This window comes from Sus scrofa, chromosome 2 (assembly GCF_054392235.1).
Source record: "Sus scrofa isolate SSC_HxYL_T2T_F1_AM1 chromosome 2, Sscrofa_HxYL_maternal_Yorkshire_Landrace_v2.0, whole genome shotgun sequence".
Classification (NCBI taxonomy): domain Eukaryota; kingdom Metazoa; phylum Chordata; class Mammalia; order Artiodactyla; family Suidae; genus Sus; species Sus scrofa.
Window position 1 is genome coordinate 16994282 of NC_139384.1, and position 25165 is coordinate 17019446.

The 25165-nt window shown below is 41.6% G+C and overlaps 5 protein-coding genes across 6 annotated transcripts in view; all 5 read left to right on the plus strand.

Annotated features, from left to right (window-relative positions):
* LOC110259269 (olfactory receptor 4C46-like) overlaps positions 1-15415 on the plus strand; it is a 949087-nt gene extending 933672 nt beyond the window's left edge. Inside the window, exons 4-9 of the transcript XR_014836595.1 lie at positions 6654-7027; positions 8342-8446; positions 8900-8927; positions 9298-11727; positions 12655-12742; positions 15255-15415. The gene's annotated coding sequence lies outside the window, so the exon portion shown is untranslated. The remainder of the gene's footprint in view (positions 1-6653; positions 7028-8341; positions 8447-8899; positions 8928-9297; positions 11728-12654; positions 12743-15254) is intronic.
* Positions 1043-1978, plus strand: LOC146405246 (olfactory receptor 4P4-like). Its single transcript, XM_085015227.1, has one exon. The coding sequence runs from the start codon at positions 1043-1045 to the stop codon at positions 1976-1978; it is 936 nt and encodes a 311-aa protein (XP_084871353.1).
* Positions 15416-22271: 6856 nt separating the features above from the next.
* The window catches only part of LOC110255252 (olfactory receptor 4S1), a 100619-nt gene continuing 97725 nt past the window's right edge, over positions 22272-25165 (plus strand). The window contains exon 1 of one of the 2 annotated variants that reach the window (XR_014836594.1): positions 22272-22392. The gene's annotated coding sequence lies outside the window, so the exon portion shown is untranslated. The remainder of the gene's footprint in view (positions 22393-25165) is intronic. The other variant, XM_085010082.1, reaches the window with a different exon arrangement.
* The window catches only part of LOC100515430 (olfactory receptor 4X1), an 81307-nt gene continuing 78413 nt past the window's right edge, over positions 22272-25165 (plus strand). Inside the window, exon 1 of the mRNA XM_085010081.1 lies at positions 22272-22392. The gene's annotated coding sequence lies outside the window, so the exon portion shown is untranslated. The remainder of the gene's footprint in view (positions 22393-25165) is intronic.
* The window catches only part of LOC100523534 (olfactory receptor 4B1-like), a 57827-nt gene continuing 54959 nt past the window's right edge, over positions 22298-25165 (plus strand). The window contains exon 1 of the mRNA XM_085010083.1: positions 22298-22392. The gene's annotated coding sequence lies outside the window, so the exon portion shown is untranslated. The remainder of the gene's footprint in view (positions 22393-25165) is intronic.

The window sequence follows — 25165 nt, forward strand, 5'->3', positions numbered from 1 at the left end:
TTGTGGCTCAGTGGTAATAAGCCAGACTAGTAAACATGAGGATGCGGGTTCCATCCCTGGCCTTGCTTAGTGGTTATGGATCCAGCATTGCTGTGAGCTGTGGTGCAGGCTGGCAGCTGCAGCTCTGATTCCACCCCTAGCCTGGGAATTTCCAAATGCCACAGGTACAGCCCTAAAAGGACAAAAAAAAAAAAAAAAAACCTTCGGAATTTGCTTTCATCTGTCTTTTAATGACTGCCATCACAAACTTCAATGACAATACATTTTTTTAATTTTTATTCCTTTTGACTATACCTGAAATATCTTAATTTTCCCAGACCAAGAATCAAATCCACACCATGAGAACAACCCGAGCCATAGCACAGACAATGCTGGATCCTTAACCCACTGAACCACCAAGGAACTCCAGTATATATTTTTTTAAATTGCCTTTCCACATGAAATGTAAATAGGATAAGTGAATAAGTTTGCTATTTTTTCACAATTTCACTCATTTAATGCATTGTTTCTTTTGCTATATAGCTCTTAAATATTCTTTACTTTTAATATAACAGCAATTATAATGTAATAGCACGTTGATTTGGAATGATCTATTGTTAATATTTATTTACATGCAAAAAGAGTGTAATCTATAGGAATTAAAGTTTAGTAGTGTAAGTTAGGACATTTTCAAGCATTTGCATTTCCTGATGATTCACCACCAGATAATTCTTGAAATTTGGCCAAATATGGTAGAAAAAGGAAAGTTAGCTTTCATGTATTTGACAAACATTTAAAATATACACAGAGATTCATTTTGACTTAGGTCATTTTTTTAAATATTCCTTTTTGCTAAGTAATGTAATAGTCAAATTGCTTTTAATTTTCAAAATTCTGTTTAAATATCTAAAATAACTACTGGTAAAATATTACATCCATGTCAAATTGTTTTTAAGTAAACTTTTCATTATTGTATTCACACTGTTAATTTTCACCAAATTTATGTTTTATTCCTTTCAGATACATAATTCATTTATATGTAACAAACACCACACTCAAACATATGGAAAACCAGAGAAACATCTCAGAGTTCATTCTTTTGGGACCTTCTTATGATCAGAACATACAAACATTTTGCTTTGTACTCTTCTCATTCTGTTATATTTCCCTGTTGATAGGAAACCTTCTGATCCTTATATGCATTCAATGCAGTCCTCTTTTTAACCAACCGATGTATTATTTCCTTACCCATTTATCTTCCATTGACATCTGCTATACCTCTAGTGTTACACCCAAATTAATTGGTGACCTGCTAGTGGGGAGAAAAACCATTTCTTATGATAATTGCATGTTACAGGTCTTTGCTATGCACTTCTTTGGCAGTATCGAGGTCTTTATTCTTACTGCCATGGCCTTTGATCGCTGCATTGCCATCTGCAAACCTCTCCATTACATGCTTATTGTGAACAGGACAAAATGCAATCTTATAGCCTTGGCTGCTTGGGGTGGTGGAGCGGTGCATTCCTTTCCTCAATTGTCTATGACACTCCAGTTGCCTTTTTGTGGTTCTAATGAAATTGATCACTATTTTTGTGACATCTTTCCTTTGCTTAAAATTGCTTGTACTGATACTTATATCACTGGTGTTCTTGTGGTTGCCAATTCAGGAACAATAGCCTTTGTAAGTTTTGTTGTCTTATTTGTTTCTTATGTTATTATACTATTCGCCTTAAGAAATTACTCAACTGAGGGAAAACGAAAAGCCCTCTCTACCTGTGCATCTCATATCTCTGTGGTCATCTTATTTTTTGGACCTTCAGTTTTTGGTTACCTTAGACCTCCTATTTCTTACCCTGAGGATAAAGTATTTGCACTATTTTATACCATCATTGCTCCTATGTTCAATCCCTTAATCTATACATTGAGAAATACAGAGATGAAAAATGCCATGAGAAAAGTTTTGTGTCAAAGATTATTTTCAAAGGAATCACACAATTAATTTGAAAAAGCTTACACATAGTCAACTTTATAAAAAGACGATGTCTCTATGTAAATTTAAAAAGTAAAAAATATCTCCTATATGTTATATTCTGTCACTATTTGAATGGAATCTTTGAGGAAAATAGGAGTTAGAAATTTAAAGGAATAGTAAAACCTGCACTAACAGTAATTTGTGCATACCAAGTTAATTGGAAACTTGGTTAATGTTGTGGGGTATTATGGTGGTGTAGGAAGGATAGCCTGCAAGGAAAAAAAAGACAAAGAAAAAATTGTAGATCAAAGCAAATAAGGCAACTCTATACTGATCATTATTATCATTACCTTTTTTGTCTCTTTAGGGCCGCCCCTATGGCATATGGAAGTTTCCAGACTAGGGGTCGAATTGGAGCTGAGCTGTCAGCCTTTGCCACAGCCATAGCAACATGAGATCCAAGCCACATCTCTGACCTACACCACAGTTCACCTCAATGCCTGATCCTTAACCCACTGAGCAAGGCCAGGGATTGAACCTGCATCCTCGTGGGTGCTACTCAGTTTTGTTTAGGCTGAGCCAATACAGGAACACACTGATCATTGACTATTACAGGAAATTATAATTAATTAAAAGAAATTAAAATTTAAAATGTTGGGCTTATGGGCCAGGATTTAGTAACACACATTAAGTGGATGTAGGGAAGTTGAATTATAAAATAAAACAACACCTTAACTTTTGATAAAGCATTCACATATGTATTTTCTAGTGATTCTCATATGCAACAAAAAATAAGTATAGTAGAATTTGTTTTACCGTGTTTCATGATAGTCGAATTCTCCTGACTTCACTAAAGAAATTGGTAAAGACAAAGGAAGAATTAATAATTCAAGAGGGTTAAAACATCATTGCTCTTTCTTTCCCAGCTATTAACCAGAATATAAAACATTTACATAAAGCTTACAGGACTGAATAATAAAATGTGTTCACAAATGCTCACCCCTATAAAATAAGTAAATGCCATTGAATTCAGAATCTAAGAACTTTTCAGCTATAAGGAGGAAAAAAAAATCTAACAGAAGACAAATAATATGTGATCTAAAGTCAAACAAAAGATTCCCAATGTTTGGGTTAAGAATCTGACTCCAGGGGCTTGGATTGCTGCACAGGTGCAATTGTGACCCTGGCGCATTGTAGAGGGTTAAAGGATCCAGCATTGCCATAGCTGCAATGGTGGCAGCTGTGGCTCGGCTTGGATTCAATCCCTGGCCCAGGAAATTCTGTATGCCACAGGTGTGGCCATTAAAAATAATAATAATAATAATAAAGTGTTATTATTATTATTATATATAGTCAAACGAAGAAAGTAACCAGGACATTTTGGTTGCACACAGATAGTCATTATTCATAATTGCGAAACCTTGTAAACAACTAAGATGTCTTACTCTAGATAAGTAAATGATTGTGGTACATCCAGGCAGTGGGATATTTTTCAGCACTAAGCTGAAAATAAAGGAATTATCAAGCTGTGAAAAAATAAGTAGGAAACATAATACGTATAAGTGAAAAAGTGAGTCTAAAAAGGCTACCTACTGTATGATTTCAAGTATATGACATTCTGGAAAAGGCAAGCCAATCGGAGATCAAAAAGATCAGTGGATGCCAAGGGTTAAGGGAGAAGGAATGATGAATAGGTGGAGAAAAAAGATTTTTATGTCAGTGAACCAACCCCTCTGTATATTACTCTAATTATGGATAATGTCATGATACATGTCAAAACATATAAAATAAATAGCAACAAGAGTGAACCCTGGTAAGCTATGAATATCAGACAATAAAGTTGTGTCAATGTAAGCTCTTTTGATTTTAACAAACACGTCTCTCTGGTGGGAGAGGTTGTCCTTTTGTGGGGACAGGGGTGTTGTGTAGACTCCCTGTACTTTCCCTTCAGTTCTGCTGTGAAACTAAAACTGCTTTAAAAAATAAATTTTATTAATTAAGTATACACATTGTGTATTTTTCAATTAAGTTATTTGGTATTTGGTTGTTGAGGTGTTGGAGTTTTCTATATATTCTAATGGTAGATCCTAGGAGGTATGTGTCTTGCAGATATATTCCTACATTCTGAAGACTGAATTTTTATTTTATTCATAGTCTTGTCACTTCAGTGAGCAGATGCTTTACATTTTGATAAAGGCTATATTATCTATTGTTTATTTTATTGCTTGTGCATTTTTTTGTCAGTCATTTTTTCAACACCATTATCTGAAGAGACTATTCTTTGCCCCATTGAAAGGTCTTGGCGCTTCTTGTTGAAAATCAATTGACTGTAGATATACAGCTGTATTTCCGGACTCTCAATTCTGTTTTATGGCAAATAGAGATGGAAAACAGGTAATTCATTGTCAGAGGCTAAAGGAAGGAATAAATGAGCGACTGCTTACAGGGTGCAGACTATGGCTTTGGCATGAACATTAGGGAAAATATTTTGGAAGTAGAGGTGAGGGTTGTACAACTCTGTGAATGTACCAAATGTCACCTAATTGTCTGCTCTGGTTAAAGTGGTGACTTCACATTATGTGAATGTTATCTCACTAAAACAAATCATATTTATATATCAAGTAGTATTACATTTATGTATTTCCAAATTAAAAAAATACACACCGTGGCACAATTAGTATATCAAATCATCTTTGCAACTGAAATGAGGAAGAGACTTCTGGTAAATATTTTCTAGAGAAACAAAGGACAATTTCATGAAAGGCCTTTTTTGCATTCTAGGATTTAAATGAAGGATTTAAAAGATCTCAGGAAACACAGCAAATGTCATGAGAGACAATATACTGCCTTATAGGTTTTTATGAAAAGGAAGATAGTTAAAATACTGAAAGAGTTTTAAAATATATAAATGCAATGCCAGAAGTTCCCGTCGTGGCTCAGTAGTTAACGAATCTGACTAAGAACCATGAGGTTGCGGGTCCGATCCCTGGCCTTACTCAGTGGGTTAAGGATCCGGCAGTGCCCTGAGCTGTGTAGTTTGTAGATGCAGCTTGGATCACAGATCCCGAGTTGCTGTGGCTCTGGTGTAGGCTTGGCAGCTGCAGCTCCAATTAAACCCCTAGCCTGGGAACTTCCATATGCTGCGGATTTGGCCCTAGAAAAGGCAAAAAGGCAAAAAAAATTAAAAAAATAAATAAATAAATGCAATGCCAGCATTGTGATCATTCTAGAGATGCTGTGCAAAGAAGTATAAAGGGCAGAATGAATTATGAGGGAGGCAAAATGAAGTAGAGCTGCTAAAGCAAGAGGAATTGAACAAATTACCATGTCAGCAGTTTATAATAAACAAAAACTTCACCAGATTTAATTTTCTAGACACCTTCTATAGTGTTTAATTACATAGCTGAACAAAACAATAAAACTGTCACTAAAAATGAAATAGAAGTTTAGATAATTAAACAATAGATTCTTTTTCAAAGGAATCTTTAAGAGATGATCATATAGTTTTCATTATGATGTTTTCTTAGTAATCTGAATTTCTATTTTTGAGCATTATTAGTGATTAAAAATTATTATTTGAGGGAGTTCCCATAGTGGCACAGTAAAAAAGTATCCGACTAGTATCCATGAGGATGCCCATGAGGGCACAGGTTCAATACCTTGTCTCACCCAGTAGGTTAAGGATCTGATGTTGCCATGAGCTGCGGCGTAAGTCATTGGCCAGGCTAGGATCTCATGTTGCTGTGGCTGTGGCGCAGTCTGGCAGCTGTAACTCTGATTTGACCCCTAGCTTGGGAACTTCCATATACTGCAGGTGCAGCTCTAAAAAAAGAAAAAAAGGTTACTATTTGGAAAAAAATACTGACCTAGCACTAGTGACATTTTCTTATATAAATCTAAATATAAATTCAGTTTAAATGAGACTTTAGCATTATATAATACCCAAATTTTGCATATATTTAGTTCTTTTAACAAGTTGAGAGCATTTTTCAAACTGAGATATAATTGACATATAACTATATAATAAATTTGTTCAAAGTAATTATTTTGGTGAAATATCACAACAATAAGTCTAATAAACGTCCATCATCCACATACTTGCAATTTAAAAATTCCCTTTTCTTATGATAATAATGCTCAATATTTTCTTTCTGAACAACTTTCAAATGTAAAATACAATATTATTAACTATAGTCATCATTGTATACCAGGAAGAATTTATTTATTTTATAAATAAATTTTATAACTGAAAATTTGTTTCAGCTATAAAATTAACAAATTAACAATAATTACAAAAAAATATAAAATTTTTTATTTCATTCCCTTCACCTGTTTTGCTCATGCCCCCACCATCCATGGATCTGTTCTCTGTATCTATGAATTCAGTTTTTTTGTTTGTTTTAGATTGAACATATAGGTGAGTTCTTATTGATATTTGTTTTTCTTTGTCTGGATTTCTTCACTTAGTAAAATTCTTCTCAAGGTCCATCCATGTTATGGCAAATGGCAGGATTTCCTTCGTTTTTATGGCTGAATAATATGTACATCACATTGTCATTATTCATTCATCTGATGCAAGACACTCAGTTTGTTTCCATGTCTTAGCTATTGTGAATAATGCTTCAAGAAACATGGAAATCATATATCTCCTTGAAATAGTAATTATATTTATAGTCTCCTTATTTTCCACAATCCGATCCAGGATACCTCTCTTCTGCACTGTGGTTTCTCAGAGAATGCAAGATGATAACATAGGAGACCATCAGCATGACAAAACTCTCTGTACAGATGCCCCACTGCTGGACACCAAGAGAAGACTGATTGTGTAGGTGTCTGCACAGGCAAGTTTCAACAAGTTTCTGCAAGTCACAGAAATAGTGACCAACCATATTTGGACCACAGAAGGGTAAACTTAAGGCCGGAAAAATCTGCGTTTAATCATGCACAAAGGACCCAACCCAGGCTACAGCTACCAGAACACCAAAATCAGTCACTGTGAGGATTAGAATCAAGATCTCCAGGCAGCCAAAGAAATGGAATGGAAAGACTTGGACCGTACACTCACTGAAAGAGTTAGTGGTCTTCTTCGTAAGGACATCCACAGTCATTCTAGAGGCTACACATGTAGGAAGGAGGTTATCAGAAGAGGATAAATAAAAAAGTAAGCTGGTCTTGATGGTAGCAATAATTAGCAAGTTACCCAACAAATAGAAACTCCAAATAGAAACTCAAGGAAATGGCAACCACTGTTTTATTACTGTTGATAGATAGAAGGTTGGTTAGAGGAAAATCCATTAATATTTAACGGCAACTGTTTTTTTGGACATTGCATGCTCATATATAATCACAGTGAAAAATCAGAAGATGCCTTGGATTACATAGTATGAAATCTTTTTTTTAAATTGAAATATAGTTGACTTACAATGTTATATTGGCTTACGGTGTACAACAGAGTGATTCAATATGTTATATTCAACAAAATAATATTTCCCTGTGCTGAACATTATATACTTGTAGGTTATGATTTTATACATAGTAGTTTGTGTCTCTTAACCCCATACCTCTATTTTGAGTTTCCTCAATGTTCCGATAACTTTCATTGTGAAGTGCTAGAATCCCTCATTTCCTAAGGGTTAGTATACTTTCAAGGCCTGGAATCACGTAGTAAATAGGAAAACCTATTTATTTCATTCACAGAAGGCACAGTGACCTGCTGCTTCACAGATGTCTGAGCAAGTCATTAAACCTTCTTAAGTGCGTTCTTATCAGCACCACAGTGGTGATATTACTTTAGTCAAAATATTAATTACTTTGGGGATAAAAGATGTAATAAACTTAAAGCACAGAAATAATATTTCAACAAACCCTTTTTTTTAATTATTTTCATTATTTTGTATGAGATACAAGTGCATAAAAATTCCTAAAGTTTAATATCTGAAGGATAATTTTAATAACATGGATTTGTATATGAGATAGAAGACTTAACTTCCAATGTGTACATTTTGGGCTAAGCCTACATGACCTGCAGAAGTGAAGCAGCATAGAATGTTTTCCTTTCACCACCCATCTCTTTTATCAATGTTAATCTCTGGCAAAAAAAATCAACTGGTTCCTTGAATCAACTGGTTCAACAAGGTGAGAAGTAAAGTTATAGCGAGAAATTGCCAAGAGACACAAAGCTCAGGTCACTGATTTTAGGTCACTGATCTTTCAGGTCACGGATTTTTATTGATCTATTTACACTGAGCATGAGGTTTCCTTCTGTTTTTGCTACATATTTGGACTCTAGCTGCTTATCTTTGGTGCTATTTTTCTTTCCTTCATTCAGCTTTTCCTGAAAGCTGACTTAATACCATCCAAAGCTGTATTATTTTTCCTCCTTTCCTTTAGAAAGCAAGATGATGACAGGGAAGACCGAGTTTCCTGAACTGTCTGTCTGAGTAGAACGTTTTGGATCCTCCAGAGAAACATTGTCCTAACTATGCTAACACACAGGTGAGAAGTAAAGTTACAGCCAGAAAATGCCTAGAGACACCCAAGTTCAGTACCCCGGACAGCGGCTCAGAGGCTCTGGTAGATGTCTGTTTCTAAACTCCTCTGGGGCTATAATTTCTTAGAAGTTACAAAAGACCTATTAATTCTTGCATTGTCATATAACTTTATATTCTGCATTATGAACCAAACTTCCTTTAGTTATAGCCACAAAATAAATGACTTTCAGGATTTAAAATATATGTTTGCTTTTGCAAGAATTAAAAAAAAAACAACTTTTTATTGGGGTTCTGATATCCACTTCTTGCATCCCTGACATTAATGAACATTTAAATTCCACCCCTTCTGCAAACATAGATAATGTTCTAAGACAGATCGAGATTTTCAAAATAATTTTATAGACTCGATCTAAGTGTGTTTGAATATTTATTTTTAAATCTTTGTATTTTATTTCAGGTGTAAATGCTGGAGAAGAATTAGCAGAGTGAGTATTTCAAGAGAAAATTCTTCTTAAAATTCATTACTTAGAACTGATGGTCAGATAATTAGTGAATTAACCATGCCACTTCTTTTTGGATAATAATTTAAGAAATGTGCTTTAGAGTAGCTATACATTATTTAAATTTATTATATTTTATTTAATTTCAAGGCTGTATTTTCTCTTGAAGCATAAGATATTTGATTAGTATAAAATTCTTTAGCTAACTTTAGTTTTAGGTATACAGTATTCACAAGCAGAATTCTAGTTGAGAACAAGAACAGTTGAGTTAAAGTTGTAAAGTCTTCAAGATAAAGTGAATTGTATTGAGGCCCTTTTTGATGCTTTTATATTTTCCTCCATGTTCTTATCAAAGAATAGGCTTATCTATGCTTGCATATCTCCAGTGATAAATACTTTCTTAACCTTCAAAAATATTGCCACCCTAAAATGGGCTAGATTCATCTGATTCAATTAAGGTAAGTGCGTATCAGGCCATATTTGACACATGTAGGAGAAGATTTGAGCTTATGGTAGAAGCTTTAACTATGAATACAATCATTCTTATTATTTTGATAGTATAACCAAAATAGAATATAAAAATTTGGCGCAATCCTACAAAAATATAGAGCAGTATTTTAACTGTATTTTTATAGTATATGGAAAATTTCAGCCTCGTCATGTGTGTTCACCAATACCATAACAAAACCAATCTCTCAGCAATTTTATTTCTTTTTACTAATAGATTGGCAAATTGAAGTTTATCCTCATCATTTCATTAAATCCCTGTTGTGATGTTTTTGTTGTTTCTTCATTGGTTAGAATCATGTCCATGGTAATTTCAGAAACAGTTCACTTAAATACAAAAATATACAGAAAACTAACGTGTGATTATGAATCATTTAAGACATTGGATAAAACTGATTATTTTCTGTATAATTTTGTAATATAACTTGATTATATAAATGTGTAAATGAGGCTTAGAGAAATAGCAACAAACTCAGAATTCACAAAATGTATCGAAGAAGAGTAAGTTGATTCCGTTTACAGAGTTTCTTAAAGTTTTGATATACAGAAAAGGAAGATGTTTAATAAAATTGGTTAAGAAAATATTTGGATAATGTCTATGCTTATACTGGGTGACTGACTTCTCATAGAACTTTGGCAAGATGGCTCAGATTTTAAGTTCTACATCTATACTAACTAATTCACTACACAATTATACTTAATATCAATCACCTGACTATTAGAAATATTTAGATAATGTGATGTCTTTTTATATGGAGATGATTACTTCTGTGGGAACACGATTTGAATTAAAACAGCTCACCATTCCGTTTATTTTACATCTCCATATTTCTTCCTCGTTCTTGCTGCTACTGTTGCAACCACTTGTAGAGTGCATAATATTTCTCCATCACATCATTCAGTTATTTGACAACTTGAGAAAATGTGATCAAGAATTTATTCAAAGGTAATGATTCTCTCGTCTGTCTTACACTTCCCTATGCTAACAGCAGTGATCGCAATAGCATTTTCCTTCAAAGTTTGGATTGGGATTTTTAAGAGCTGTGGTGAATTATACATGTATGATGATCTGGAAAAAGACCAAGAATCCTACCTTCACAAAATGGATATTTTGCTAAAATTGACAAAATTATTCAAAATAATTTGTAATTGAAAATCCTGAAACATACACTTACATAAACTACAAGATGTATTACCATAAGTATCACTCAGTTTTTATGACAGATTGAGTGACTTGTTAGTCTGTCACCTAGCATACTTTTTTTCAATTGGGATAAGGATTTAAAAGTTTCTCTCACTTTTATCCTCCGTGACATCTCCTCTTGCTCTGTTCACGAGGATGGGATGCAACACAGATTAAGGAGGAATCAGGTTTCTGCCCCCAGATTCACAGGGTATTAACTTCTGATGCTAACACAATATTTAGGTTATTTTATTTTGGTCTCCTTTATTAATAGTAGTGGTTTGGACATAATGTGTGATATCCTATTTAAATTTTTCATCAAGCCAATTATCTAACAGTTAACTCTAAATCAATGTCTCTTAGGTAGATACTTATATCTGAAAAATAAACAGTATGTCATCTCTTAAACAGGGAATCAAAATTAGCTGTAATAAGGTAAGTAGAAAGTTGATCAATGGACTAAAAATACATCAAACTGTACTTAAGTACTGCTACATGTTGAACACTATGAGCCTGAGAATCATTTTTGCTTTGTTAAAAAAGTGGAGGTTAGGAAGCCTTACAGCAATACTAGACTCATAGGAAGAACAAATGGAGTTTTTTCTCCTCAATGAAATTGGAATTACAATTAAAAATTTTAAGTAGAATTGGTTTCTTATAGGATGGACCAATTTAAAATGTTGAGCCAATTACATATTCACTATCTAAATTGATCTTTAAAAAAGGTTAGAATTTGTGAATCACTGGATTTTATGGCTTCTAAATAATTTTGCTAAAAAAGCATTCTACATTTTTTAAAATAGCCATCCAAAATACCCAGATAGGGTACCCAGATATGGTCAGACTAAAGCTGAAAGTGAACTATATAGTGTTTGCATCCCTACTGGATATGAGATAGGGGAGCAACAGTGTGCTTAGCAATTCACTGAGGTTTTGCTTCCTGTGTCCACAGAAGGATAGGTGTCTGCATGCTCTCCTGGGGCCCCGGGAGGGTTGGAGAAGCTGAGATGTCACTCGGCCATCAGGCCCCAGCTCAGCCTCCTCTTCTAAGGTCCCTGAAGCTCCCGCCTACCACACTCCCTTCTCTGAAGGCCGGTAACATTTTCAATCTGCAAACACTTTTTGGTCCTTTTTTCCCAGGGTAGTCATTTGTGTGCCCATGTGCCAGACACACATGTGACGTTCAGTGCTTGGGACCCTTGAATGCTGGAATCAGAGGGAGCCGTGGAAATCGCCTTGTCCAACCCCCATTTTAGAAATGAGAGTTAAGGCCCAGAGAGGGCCAGTGACTTGCCCAGGGTTGCACAGTACTTGAGAGGCAGGCCTGATATTCTGGGCTTGGACTCCCTGTCAAGTGTGCCTGTCCTTTATCACACAGAGTGAAGTGATTTAGGAACTTCAAGGACCCAAGGTGGGGAGTGTCCTTCCCCTGCCTTCCGGCCAGAGGCAGACAGACCCACCTGTTTTGTGAGTCTGTCTGGTTTCCACACGTGGTAGTTGTTGGCTTCAGGAAAGAAGCCCCAGAAGCAGAGTTCAGGGAGTCCCCACACCCTCCCCCGCAAACACATGGGTTTATGTCACCAGAGCATGTGCTGCCGTGACCTCTGCGCCTCCGCGGCTGGTAGTCTTAAAAACCAGCGGTGGAACAGCTGGTCTAAGGGTTTTCGAATGTTGGTCACTCTGCCACACTTCCTGAGACACTCCCCGCGCCCACGCCAGCCTCAATCAGGGTGTTGCTGCCTGGTTTTCTATTTTACACATGGGCTCCTGCACACAGTGACATTTGAGGAAAGAAGTCAGTGGGGAAGAACAACCTGAAAGGCACTGTGAGCCTAGTTTGCAGTGGAGAGGAACAGTTGACTCTGTCAAGACCCTCCAGTTCATGGGGACCCACTCCCAAAGGCCGAGGCTAGTTTTATGTGCAGAGCTGTTTACGTCTCCTCTGTGTCCTCCCCCCCACCCCCCCTTGACCCGTTGTTTGCGAACCCCTCCTGAAGCGCCTTCCATTTGGCCTTTCCCCAGGTGTCATCTGTGGAGCAGTTTTTGGATGTATCTTTGGTGCTCTGGTGATCGTGGCCGTGGGAGGTTTCATCTTCTGGAGGAAAAAAAGGTGACTCTTGCTTATGTTAATAATACCCTACGTTTATGTATTTATTCATTCATTTATTTCCGCTGCACCTGTGGCATATGAAAGTTCCCAGGGTAGGGGTCGAATTGGAGCTGCACCTGCGGGCCTGTACCACGGCCACAGCAACGCTGGATCCGAGTCGTGTCTGTGACCTGTGCTGCAGCTTGAGGTGACACTGGATCCTTAGCCCACAGAGCAAGGCCAGGGATTGAACCCCCATCGTCACAGACACCATGTTGGGTTCTTAACCTGCTGAGCCACAACGGGAACTCCTAATACCCTGCTTTTCAAGGGAGCTTTGTATTGTAGATAATCAGATATTCACACGGATGGATGAGGTGGGATAATGAGCCCCCAGGTCCCCGTCATCCAGAGTCGTCACCGTCTTAGTTCATTTCACCCCTCGAGCTGGAGGGTTTTAAAGCCTCAGGTCATGGGAAGCACTGCAGCAGAAGGTGCTGCTTTCAGATGGCTGTTCTAGTTCACCAGTCAGTGTTGAGAGCTTCCGTTTTAGAGTTAGCTGAGCTTGAACACAGCGTCCGTCTCTGACCAGCTTTGAGGACGCTTGGCCTTCATATCTTTGATAACCTGTGATACAGGGAAGGTAACAGTGCCTAACTCTTGATGCTCAGGGGCATTAAATAAACTGCTTCTGGAGTTCCCGTCGTGGCCAGTGGTTAATGAATCCGACTAGGAACCATGAGGTTGCGGGTTCGATCCCTGCCTTTGCTCAGTGGGTTAACGATCCAGCGTTGCCGCCGTGAGCTGTGGTGTAGGTTGCAGGCGTAGCTTGGATCCCGCGTTGCTGTGGCTCTGGCGTAGGCCAGTGGCTACAGCTCCGATCCCTAGCCTGGGATCCTCCATATGCCACAGGAAGCGGCCCTAGAAAAGGCAAAAAGACCAAAAAAAAAAAAAAAATTTTGTAAGGCCGCACCTGCAGCATATGGAGGTTCCCAGGGGTGTCCAATCAGAGCTGCAGCTGCTGACCTACACCGCAGCCACAGCAACTTGGGATCTGAGCCACATCTGTGACTTACGCCACAGCTTGTGGCAGTGCCAGAAGCCTTAACCCACTGAGCGAGGCCACATCCTCATGGATACTAGTCGGCTTCTTAACCGGCTGAGCCACAACGGGGAATTCTGCCTCCAGGATTTTTAGAGGGTTTTGGTTGATGGACTTGGAGAATCTCAGAAGCGCTGGGATACTATGGTAGTTTGGGTAGTTTTTCGTTCACCTCACTCCCTTACGTATTGATACACATGCTAAGCAGACTGAGATGATTTTAATTTTTTTATTTTTTGTCTTTTTGCCTTTTCTAGGGCTGCTCCCACGGCATATGGAGGTTCCCAGGCTAGGGATCCAATTGGAGCTGCAGCTGCCAGCTTACGCCACAGCCACAGCAACGCCGGATCCGAGCCACATCTGCAAACTACACCACAGCTCACGGCAATGCTGGAACCTTAACCCACTGAACGAGGCCAGGGATTGAACCTGCAACCTCATGGTTTCTAGTCGGATTCATTAACCACTTGTGCCACACGTGAACTCCCAGACTGAGATGATTTTTAAGACCTCTCTTGTCCCTCTCATTTGAGACAAAGCAGTCAGCCCATTTGTACTGAGTGCCTACTATGTGCCAGCCACGATGCCTCAGCAGTTGAGGGTTTGCCCATGAACAAAACGGGATGGAGTTCCCTGGTGGCTCATTGGATGAAACATCCCATGTTGTCACTGCTGTGGCTTGAGTCACAGCTGTGGAGCTGGTTCAGTCCCTGGCCTCGGAACTTCTGCATGCATCAGGCACTGCCAAAACAAACTCAAAAAGCAAAAAACCCTCAGAAATCTCTGTCCTTCTGGAGCTTACGTGCTGGTAAGAGGAGACAAACAACGTATGTATATCAAGTTTTTAGTTTGTTAGGTGGTGAAAATATGGAGAAAAATAGCATTCATACCCAGAGGCACCAACTTGTCATCTTCACATGACAGGCAGTGCAGCTCCCTGGAGTCAAGGAGGAAGTGGGGCAGGGTGCTCTCCACTCAACCCCTGCTTTATTTCCTGTTTGGACCTCGCAGTGCCCACTCCTCGGGCCCATCAGGGAGGCAGAGGGGGACGCAGCACAAGTCCTGCCCAGAAAAGTGGACAGTCCAGAGGGAGGGGCCAGGGCACGTGCGATACCAACGCCAAACGAACTCTGCAAAATGAAAAAGCTCACTAAACAAAGTTCCCCGGGGGCGGTTTAAAGGAATAAGTGACAAGGATCCCAGGAGCATAAGAGTGGGTGGCTTGTACTGAGGCTTAATCACGAGTTTAGTGAGAGGATATAAGGGGGGAGGCAGGGGGCGAACTGCCCACTCAGAGGATGGTGAGAGCATTGGGATGTGAGCGTGCAGGGAGCGGGGAGGGGACGTGAGGTGGCCGCCGAGGACCCTGGCCGGGAAGAACCCTGGGACTGGATAGTAAGCCTGGTTGACTGTTGTGGTCTCTCCTTCAAGATGCTGTACCTTCACCACAGCCACAGCAACAAAGGATCCAAGCCGCGTCTGCAAACTACACCACGTGTAGGCAGGCAGCTGTATCTCGGATTCAACCCCTAGCCTGAGAACTTCCTATGCAGCTGGTGCGGCCCTAATAAAAAAAGCACAGATCTGGAGCACGTGACAGTGTTAATTACTCTCTGGACATGAAGCGTTCCCTCATTGAAGATAGAAAATACTTAACTTAATGAATTTTATTGTATTTATAGTTGTATGGAGGATAGAAAATGTTTTATTTTTTCTTTTTGCATTTATCAGGGGCCACTCCCGAAGCATGTGGGGGTTCCCTGGCTAGGGGTCTAATTGGAGCTGTAGCCACCAGCCTACACCAGAGCCACAGCAACGCGGGATCCGAGCTGTGTCTGCGACCTACACCAGCTCACGGCAACACCGGATCCTTAACCCACTGAGCAAGGTCAGGGATCGAACCTGCAACCTCATGGTTCCTAGTTGGCTTCATTAACACTGGATCCTTAACCCACCGAGCCATGACGTGAACTCCAGAAAATGTTTTATTTTAAAAAGGATGCAGCCTAGAAAGATTCAGAAAAAGGATAGCTATATCTACATTTATCTCTCTACTTACCTGTGTATCATCTATCCATATAACTGATTCACTTTGCTTACACCTGAAACTAACACAACACTGTAAATCCACTATTCCAATAAAGTTGGAATATAAAGTTCCAATAAAGGTGCTTCTGGATGTAGGGTGGTGTGCAGGACCGTTTGGGTCCAAGAGTTGGGGGGCCTTGTTAAGGCAGCTGCCCAGCAGCCCTGCGCTGCAGCGTCTCAGCTCTGGCGACAGCCCTGTGGCTGTAGTGGACCAGCTCCAGCAGCTCTGTGGCTGCAGTGGATCCGCTCTTTTACTGGGCGAGAAAACAAGCGAGCACTCGGGTGTTGGAGAACTCAGGTTTATTACCCCAGCGGGCTCGGAGAAGATCCTCTCCGGAGTCTGAGCCCCAAAGAGGGGTTTCACAAGGCTTTTATGCTCTCTCTAGTTCTTCCGGGCCCATGCTTGGCTGGTCGGACTTGAGCGAGGTCAGGCAACGTCGTAGATGCGGAAACAAGTTTACAGAAGCAGATGTGTGGGGGAGGGGTGGTGGGGACACTGGGCTGGACTTGGCTTAGTCATCACGGCTGGGGGCTCTCCTTTCTACCTTTTTATTGGGATGTTTTCTCCTACAGCCTGAACCCTGGTTCTCCCCTCCCCTCCCCTTGTGATTTTCTCTAGTACTTAAAAGCAGTAGGTGGTGCAGAGCTGAAGTTTGCCCAGAGCATCTGGCCTGCAGCACCTGTGGCTTGTGGAATGCATGGCCCGCGGGCCTGAGTGGAGCCCGGGCACAGGTGGATGTCTTCTTGCTAAAGCCGAGGAAGTTTTAGAGGCAGTTCCCTAAGAGAGCATCTTCTCACAAGTGTTTTGAATCCATCTAAGTGTTTTGAATGGTCATCTGACCATTACACTTTCAACTGGAGGGTTTCCAGGGCCTGCTGTCCCCGGAGGGTGAATTCAGGAAGCAGAAGGTAGGAGTTCCCATTGTAGCTCAGTGGTAACGAACCTGGGTAGTCTCCATGAGGATGTGGCCTCGATCCCTGGCCTTGCTCAGTGGGTTAAGGATCCGGTGTTGCTGTGAGCTGTGGTATAGGTCGCAGACACAGCTCAGATTCCAAATTGCCCTGGCTGTGGCCGGCAGCTGCTGCTCTGATTTGACCCCTAGCTCAGGAACTTAACGTGCTGCAGATGTAGTCCTAAAAAAAAAAAAAAAAAGAAGAGGGCAAGTAAATTTTCTGCACATGGGAGTATCGTTATCATTGGTTATCATTTTGATGCTGGTGCTTACTGAGACACTTAGCATATTGCCTGGGACACATTCAATCAACATCCAGTAAACATAACTATTTATCAACTTAAATTTGTGTTGATCATGTGCTATGGGCTGGCAGAGGGCCCTTGACATGTGCTTTTGTGAAAAAAAACAGGCATGATCTCTGCCCTTGTGGAATCAAAAGGCCTGCGGGAGAGACTGGAAGAAGGAGCCAGACCTGTCTCTGATGTTACACTGCAGCTGGAGTGACAGGCTGGCCCTAGAGGGAGTGGGCAGGAAGGTGGCATGTGCCCAGCCCCTGAGGCAGGAAAGAATTCTGCACTTTTGAAGAGCAGGGAGAAGACTTGGTCTTTGGGGCATTGCTGGTGAGGAAGCTAAGGGCCCAACATGAAGCTGGAGATGCCATTGAGACAGAATATGAGCTCAGGTAGTCAGTGTAGGAACACGGGTTCTGATACCCACTTTCGATATGGATATTGATTAACCTTTGTGGCTTAAGGGCTCCAGGGAGAAACACCTCCACAGGCCTTGTGTTATTATAGGAAATGTGCATTCCCCACAGGCTTTGTTTACTGCAGGAAATGCAAATCTCTAGCCCACTCCTCAACTGATAAAAAGGAATGAGAGGCAAGGTGACTTAATCTAAGGAAAGAAAAGGACAAAGAAACCATAAAACTTACAGGGGACATTTCCACCCCTAAGATCCTGTTGGACAAGGACTGATATAGGGAATTGAGCAAGGCCAATGGGAAAAAAAAAACACATCTTTCTGCACCCCACGTTGGTACCCCCTATCTTTAAGAAATAAAAACCCCTATAGGACAATGAAGAAGGGGGCTCTTCTGCCCACTCCCAGTGGGCCTGGGAGCTACTTGCTTTTCTTTAATAAAGACTTGGCTTGCTTGCTTCCTGTGTGTTCGTGGAATTCATTCTTCAATTGCTGTGAACAAGAATCCGGATTCCGGTATCATTTTTCCGGTATCACCATCAGGGGTCGGTGGCTGGTCAGGTGGGCCTTCGTGAGCTGTGGTCAGGAGATGGGAAGTTAGTCTAGCAGCGGTGGGAGGGGCAGACTGGAAGCTGGGAAGCCTGTTAGGGGCTCTGGTTTGGGAAACAGATGATAGCTTTTGTTTTTTTAGTGTATAGTTGATGACAGTGTTGTGCCAATTCCTGCTGTACAGTATAGTGAGCCAATCATGCATATATACACATTCTTTTTCTCATATGACCGTCTACCATGTTCTACCCCAAGAAATCAGATATAGTTCCCTGGATGGATGATGATAGCTTTTGAAGGAAGGGGTGGTGAATTTAGAGAGATGGGTGCATTTCTTTTCTTTTGGGGTGGGGGGAGTCTTCCATGCTGCTAGTGTAAGTTCCCAGGCCAGGGATGGAACCATAGCAGTGACAGTGCTGGAAACTTAACTGCTAGGCCACCAGGAAACTCCAAGTAATAGGGATGGAGTAGACGCAGGTAGTTGTAGAAGTCCCATTACAGGGAAACTTGGCCGACATTGGGAGATCTCTGTAAGTAAGTAAATTGCTCAAAAAAGCCATCAGAACCAGGCAGGTTTGTTGCATTAGTGGAGCCTTGAGAATTACCTCAGGTCATTGGGTGGGGGATGGGAGGAGGCCTGCATTCCTATTCAGACCAAGGGCAAGAGTTCGAGGACCATGCTTCATCGGATTTGAATACACCTTACGGGATACGAAGGAGGAGCTACTACTCCCAGAAAGGACAAGGCGGGCTTTTCCAACCCCCACTCCTCTTGGATGATAAAAACTGTGTAGCCCACAGGATCCTTGGAGCAGAGTTTCTGTGCCTGCCCGCTTGCATCTCTCACAAGTGTCCTATCCTAATCTATTTCTTGCCTATTGCTTTGTCTCTCGCTGAATTCCTTCCATGCAGAGACATGAAGAAGCTGAACCTCAGTAGTCCAGACACAGGGTGAGTGATTCTAATTTAAAACCTTGGGTTCAAGTCCCAATCTGTGTTCTGGCTGGGTTCAGACTGTTAATACTGTCAGTGTCACAAGGGTGGGTCTGAGATATGTGAAGATCATGGGCTGGAAACTTCTCTCTTCTCTTGGGCCCATAGATGTCAGTGGAAGTGACAGTACTCATTTCAAACCTAGTCCAATATGAAATTTCACTTGATTTTTTTCTCCCTCCTGTCTGTCAACCATTGCCATGAAAAGAACATCCCTGGGCACTTGCCCTGTGAACCTGGGCCCCAGAATGAATGCATGTGGAACAGAGCTGCCCAGCCAAGGCCCCCCAAACTCCACCTTGGAGCAGAGCTACTTGGCCCAGTCCTGCCTAGGACAGCTGTGCCCTAGCTGACCTGTGGATCCAGGAGACTTATTTATTCCGTAAGAATCTATGACTTTGGGGGCCTTTGTTATGTAGCATTTTTGTGGCAATAGCTAACAAAGATACAACCCCCTAGATAAGTGATTGGCAGAACTGGGATTTGAATCAACTCCAAAGTTTGGTTCTGAGTTGTCTCTTTCAACAGTAGATGATTTCATTTAAAATGCAGTTTCTTTACACAGGCCATTAGGAGAAGAACCTGGAGGTAAGAGCAAACAATAAGGATTTGCCTATACCTTTATCCTGGGGGCCTTTGCTAAAGGTTTGGTTAGAGTTAGCTCAGCTGGGCTTCTTGCTGGGCTGGGGGAGCAAATCCACACTCTTTATGCTTTGATTCAGGCCAAAGTTGTCCCAGAATTCTTCTGCATAAATTCTTGTTTTAGGGGAGGCAGGAGGGTTCCAGAAACCTTCACAGTCTATCAGTGACCTGTTGTTCTATCACTGTACTGTTGAAAAACCAGGCTAACCTGCAAAACAGCCCAGCTTTCAAGTGTTTCCTGCTCCTAGCACTTAAACTTGATAAAGACTGCCCAGGTGCAGCCAAGAAACAGAGGCATCATGAGAAGTCAAAATCAAGCGATCACCTGGGCTCATAACCTGTAAAACTGAAGTGAGGAAAAAAATGTATAGAACTGTAAGGGAATAATTCCATTACAAAATTAGATAAGCACATAGGAAGGGAAGAAAAAACAACTCCAGAATTATGTAATGGTAGCTTTTATTTTTATTTCCTCCTGCCTAAATTTTTAAAAATTTCCCAGCGAGTATAGAGGACTTGTTAAGACTAAAATTTTAGCATTTTTTCCTTGGCTCAAAAAAGATAAGCTGCAGCATATTTCAAGAGGTATTTGTCCAGGTTTACAAAGTTCTTCAAAATGAGTGTGAACCCATACTTTTTGGACAGCCTCCTGTTGCTAGCAGTTTGTTAAAGGTGAAAGTGAAATTTCTGGAGGTTAGATTTTGAGCTGTTAGACTGGAGGAAAGAGGGGACCCACCTTCTTGCTCCTGGCTAAGTGTGAGTCTGCCCGGTTGGAGGGCCTGGTTGGTATCTGGGGAGCAGATGAGCAGGCAGTGAGAAAATAGGATTACCCCTGTTCTTCAAAGTGAAACCGAGCAGGGCCCCATTGGTCCCTGGGCGCACAATCCTTTCTTATGTCCCCCATTTCTTGTTTTTAGGGAATAAACTTCAGCCTCCATGACCTTCTCTGAGTTCCAAAGGGCAGGTTCAAACAGTTGCTAATCAGGGAAGGGGGCGGGGGAAGATGCAGAAACAGGGAGGAGCCATCAGGAAACAATAGCACAACTTTGGGGCAGGGTCCTGGTTCCTCCTCATGGAATATATAGATCACAGTCTTTGAGTTCTTCTGCAGAACAACCCCCTAAAAAAAATGTTAGATATTTATGAAGCGTTCTTTATTCCGGAAAGACCCCCAGACCACTGAACACCAGCTCTGAAAACAATGCCAGCTCGTCTCTAACCTCATCCTTATCTGTGGCCCTATTTTTCATTCCCCAAACTATAAAACTACCTCCCGATCTCTCTTAAGGGGGACACAGTGTTTGAGGCTTTCGTCTGCTGTGACCCTCCTTTGCCTGGCAAAACAATAAAGCTATTTTTTTCTCCTTCACCCAAAACTCTGTCTCCACGTTTCTACTTGGCATGGGTGAGCAGAGGCTGAGTTCTGGCAACAGAAGTTATTACAGCCCTTCCATCCTTTCTGGGATTCCACAGCTCCCTTCACGGATGAATGTGGAAGATCCCTGGGCCCTCTGAATTAATACATGCGATCCTAGGCTTTATCTTCTAAACGATAGTTATATCCTAAGTCACTTTCCTGCAGGCAGGGGAGGTCTTCGGACTCGAGTTCATGCTGTCAGTTGTTGGCAACGATTTTGGAATCCGCCACCAGGTGGCGCCAGAGGACTGTGCTGAGAAAACAATCTTTAATTCGGCTGTGAGACGGTAGAGAATAGCTTGAAAGAGGAAGGAGATGCTTAAAAATCAACAGCGGGGCTGAGGAAGTGCCCTTGCCAGCAGCCAGTAGCTTTTTTCCTTATACTTTATATGTTCATGATAAAAAAAAATTGGGAAATTTAGATGTGAAAAAGAAGGAAAAAGAAAAAATGCCATATGGTCTCCAACAAGATGGCTCCTAAGGCTGCTTGTTATTCACACTCCCCTCCAGGGCTGGTCTGTGTGACCAATAGGATATGGCAGAAGTGATGATCTGTTACCTCTGGGGTTAGGATGTAAAAGACGATGCCGGAGGTCCCGTCCTGGCGCAGTGGTTAACGAATCTGACCAGGAACCATGAGGTTGTGGGTTCAATCCCCGGCCCTGCTCAGTGGGTTAAGGATCTGGCTTTGCTGTGGTGTAGGTCACAGACGCGGCTCGGATCCCGTGTTGCTGTGGCTCTGGTGTAGGCCGGCGGCTACAGCTCTGACTGGACCCCTAGCCTGGGAACCTCCATATGCGTGGGAGCAGCCCAAGAAATGGCAAAAAAGACGCCCCCTCCCGCCAAAAAAAATAAATAAATAAAGACGCTGCAGCTTTTCTGTCTCTCGCTCCATCTCTCATGGGCAAACGTATGAGAGGCCCTCATGGTGTGGAGCTGAGCCTCTTCGCCAACAGCCAAGCGATCTTGGAAGCAGCATCTCCAACCCCATCAAGCCTTCAGATTGATGGAGGCACTGAGCCAACAGCTGATCTGCAAGCTCTCGCGAGAACTTGAGCCGGGACACACCCAGCGAAGCCACGCCCCGTTTCCTGAATCTCAGAAACTCTTCTAGGCTTTTGGAGCCAGATGGAGCTGGTTTGTGACCTAGCTGACCACCTACTACTGGTGATAACTGTGGACGAGCCACTCCACGTCTTTGAACCTCTTCATCTGGAAAGTGTGAGTAGTAGCATGTTCTCAAAGCTTCAAATGAACTAATGTGCCCCCAGTTCAAGATGCTGCTTTACATAGGCAGAGGCAGAACGTTTCCTTGGCGAAAATGTTTTTGTCCTGAGAAGTTATCGAGTGCCCTGCTTAAGTATGCAGATGTAGTGAGGACAGGAACTTACTATTATTATGTCTGTCCTGAGGCAGAGCAAACACTGCTTCTCCTCTTGGTTTGCAGAATTTTCAACAAATTTCTTAAGGGGCTTTCTGGGAAGGAGAAGGCTGACCTTCCCTCCACCCCCCAACCTTTAGGTCTCTGAGATTTGCAATTAAGAAAACCTGGTTTGGTGGTTTGACCAAGATCCATCAGTATAAAAAAAAAAATTTAGAGACCCCCCCCTAGAAGGAGCCCACCATGAGGGACAGGGGAACCTATATTGGTGAGGTAGGTTCAGCACTGCGGTTTGGGTATGAGGCTTTATTTTGTGCAGCATGTGCCTGGGCTGGAAGCTTCTTTGGGCCACTGTGTTTTGGGGAGCAGAAGCTGCATGTGTGACAGTGAACAAAGATAACTATGACCTTGGACTCAAGGGTGGAATTATACTGTGGCTTGGCAGGAGTCAAGCCTTGCAGCAGCCACCACACATCCATCTGATTACACAGGACCAATTACATGGCTACGACCAAAGACAATGCTTGGACATAATTTATATTCTTCTCTCCCATAATTGGCCTTTGGAAGCAGGAGTCCTTGGGCCTGAGTGCTCTTAGGTAGTTTGGTATGAGGTGGGGGCCAGCCTTCTGTGAGAGAGCAAGGACTTCTGCTCTTAAGGTAGAGGTGGCCTTGAGCCATTAGTTGGGTAAATAAAAGATGGGGTTGAATTTGAATTTTCCAGATGGTGAAAAAGATTACATGAGTTAGTTGGGTAAACTAACTGGTGTTTTAATAACTCCCAGATCTGAACGGTTTAATCCCTATGTCACAGGTTTTGGGTGTTTTGTTGTTGTTGTTCTCTTTTGACAGCTGCACCTGCGGCATGTGGAAGTTCGAAGGCTAGGGAGGTCAAATCGGAGCCAAAGCTGCCAGGCTGCACCACAACCACAGCAATACTGGATCCTTAACCTGCTAGGCCACCAGGGAACTCTCAGCTGCTTCTCAGTGTATGATTTTGTAGACCTGACAGGGAAACTGGGAGATGCTGTGTCCCAGTTTTGGTCCACACGATGGTTACAGGAGTCGGGAACTGTGAGCTCATAAGCAACTTGCACGTTTAGCAGGGATGTGTTCTTGTAGCCTCCAATCATGCCTTTAATTACTTACCTCAAGCTCCTGGGGATCTCAAGCAGGTAAAAGTTCTTAGTTCTGAAGAACCACCCCCTCATGGGATAACACTAATTTGCTCCTTTGCAAACTTTTCCTAACTCTTTGCCTCAGCTCCTGAGGGCATAATTAGCTGCCAGAGGTTGTCATCACGCCAGAAAGCCTTGGTGTGGCCTCCAGAAAGTGGAGGACTGGTTGATCCTCGAACTCACAAAATAGAAAACTAATTGGTTCTTTTTCTTCTTTCAATGATCATTGTAGCAGTGAGAACTTTTTCTAAAAGACAAAGAGGTCAACATCTGAGTTGAGCATTAGTGGAAACAGCTGAGAATACATGTAATTGGTTTTTTTTTTTTTTTTTTTTTACATGGTGATATTATATTACACATACTGTTTTTCAACTTGAAAAAAATTTACTGGTATCTTTTGGAATGCTTTTATTTTTTTATTTTTTATTTTATTTTTTGTCTTTTTGCCATTTCTTGGGCTGCTCTGGTAGTATATGGAGGATCCCAGGCTAGGGGTCAAATCAGAGCTGTAGCTGCCAGCCTACGCCAGAGCCACAGCAACGCGGGATCCGCGCCGCATCTGCAACCTACACCACAGCTCACAGCAACGCCGGATCATTAACCCACTGAGCAAGGGCAGGGATCGAACCCGCAACCTCATGGTTCCTAGTCAGATTCGTTAACCACTGTGCCACGAGGGGAACTCCTTGGAGCGCTTTTAATACCAGTGCATGTAGATATACTCCTTTGTATTAGCTCTGGTTGCCATAGCAAAGTATCAGACTGGGTGGTTTCAACAACAGGAATTTACTTTTCATAGTTTTGGAGGCTAGAAGCTCAAGTTCAAGGTGCTGGTGGATTTGGTTCCCTGGTGAGGACACTCTTCCAGGCTTGCAGGGGCTGCCTTCTGGCTGTGTCCTGATGTGGCAGAGAGAGAGCGGGGTTCTTTTTTCTTATGAAGCTGCTCATCCCATCTTGAGGATTCTACCCTCATGACCTCCTCTAACCCTGATTCCCTCCAAAGGCTCCATCTCAAAATGCCATCAAATTAGGGGTTAGGGCTTCGACATAGGAATTTTTGGCATATGCAATTCTGTTCATAGCACTGTTCTTTTTTAATTTCTGTTTTTTTTTATTTCAGCATTGTTAAGGTATGGTTGACAGATGAAATTTTAAGATAATTAAAGTGTACATCGTGGTGATTTGATATTCCTAGACCTTGTAAAAAGATTCCCCCATCTGCTTAACTGACACATCCATCGTCCTACAGACTCCCGTATTGATCTTTTTTATTTGGTTGTTCATTTGGTGAGAACATTTAAGTCCTACTGTCTTAGTGAATTTCAAATATGTAATACAGTGCTGTCAACTCTAGTCACCATAGGACGCATTAAACCCTCAAACTTTGTTCATCTTGTAGCTGAAAGTTTGGACCCTTTTACCAACCTCTCCCTAT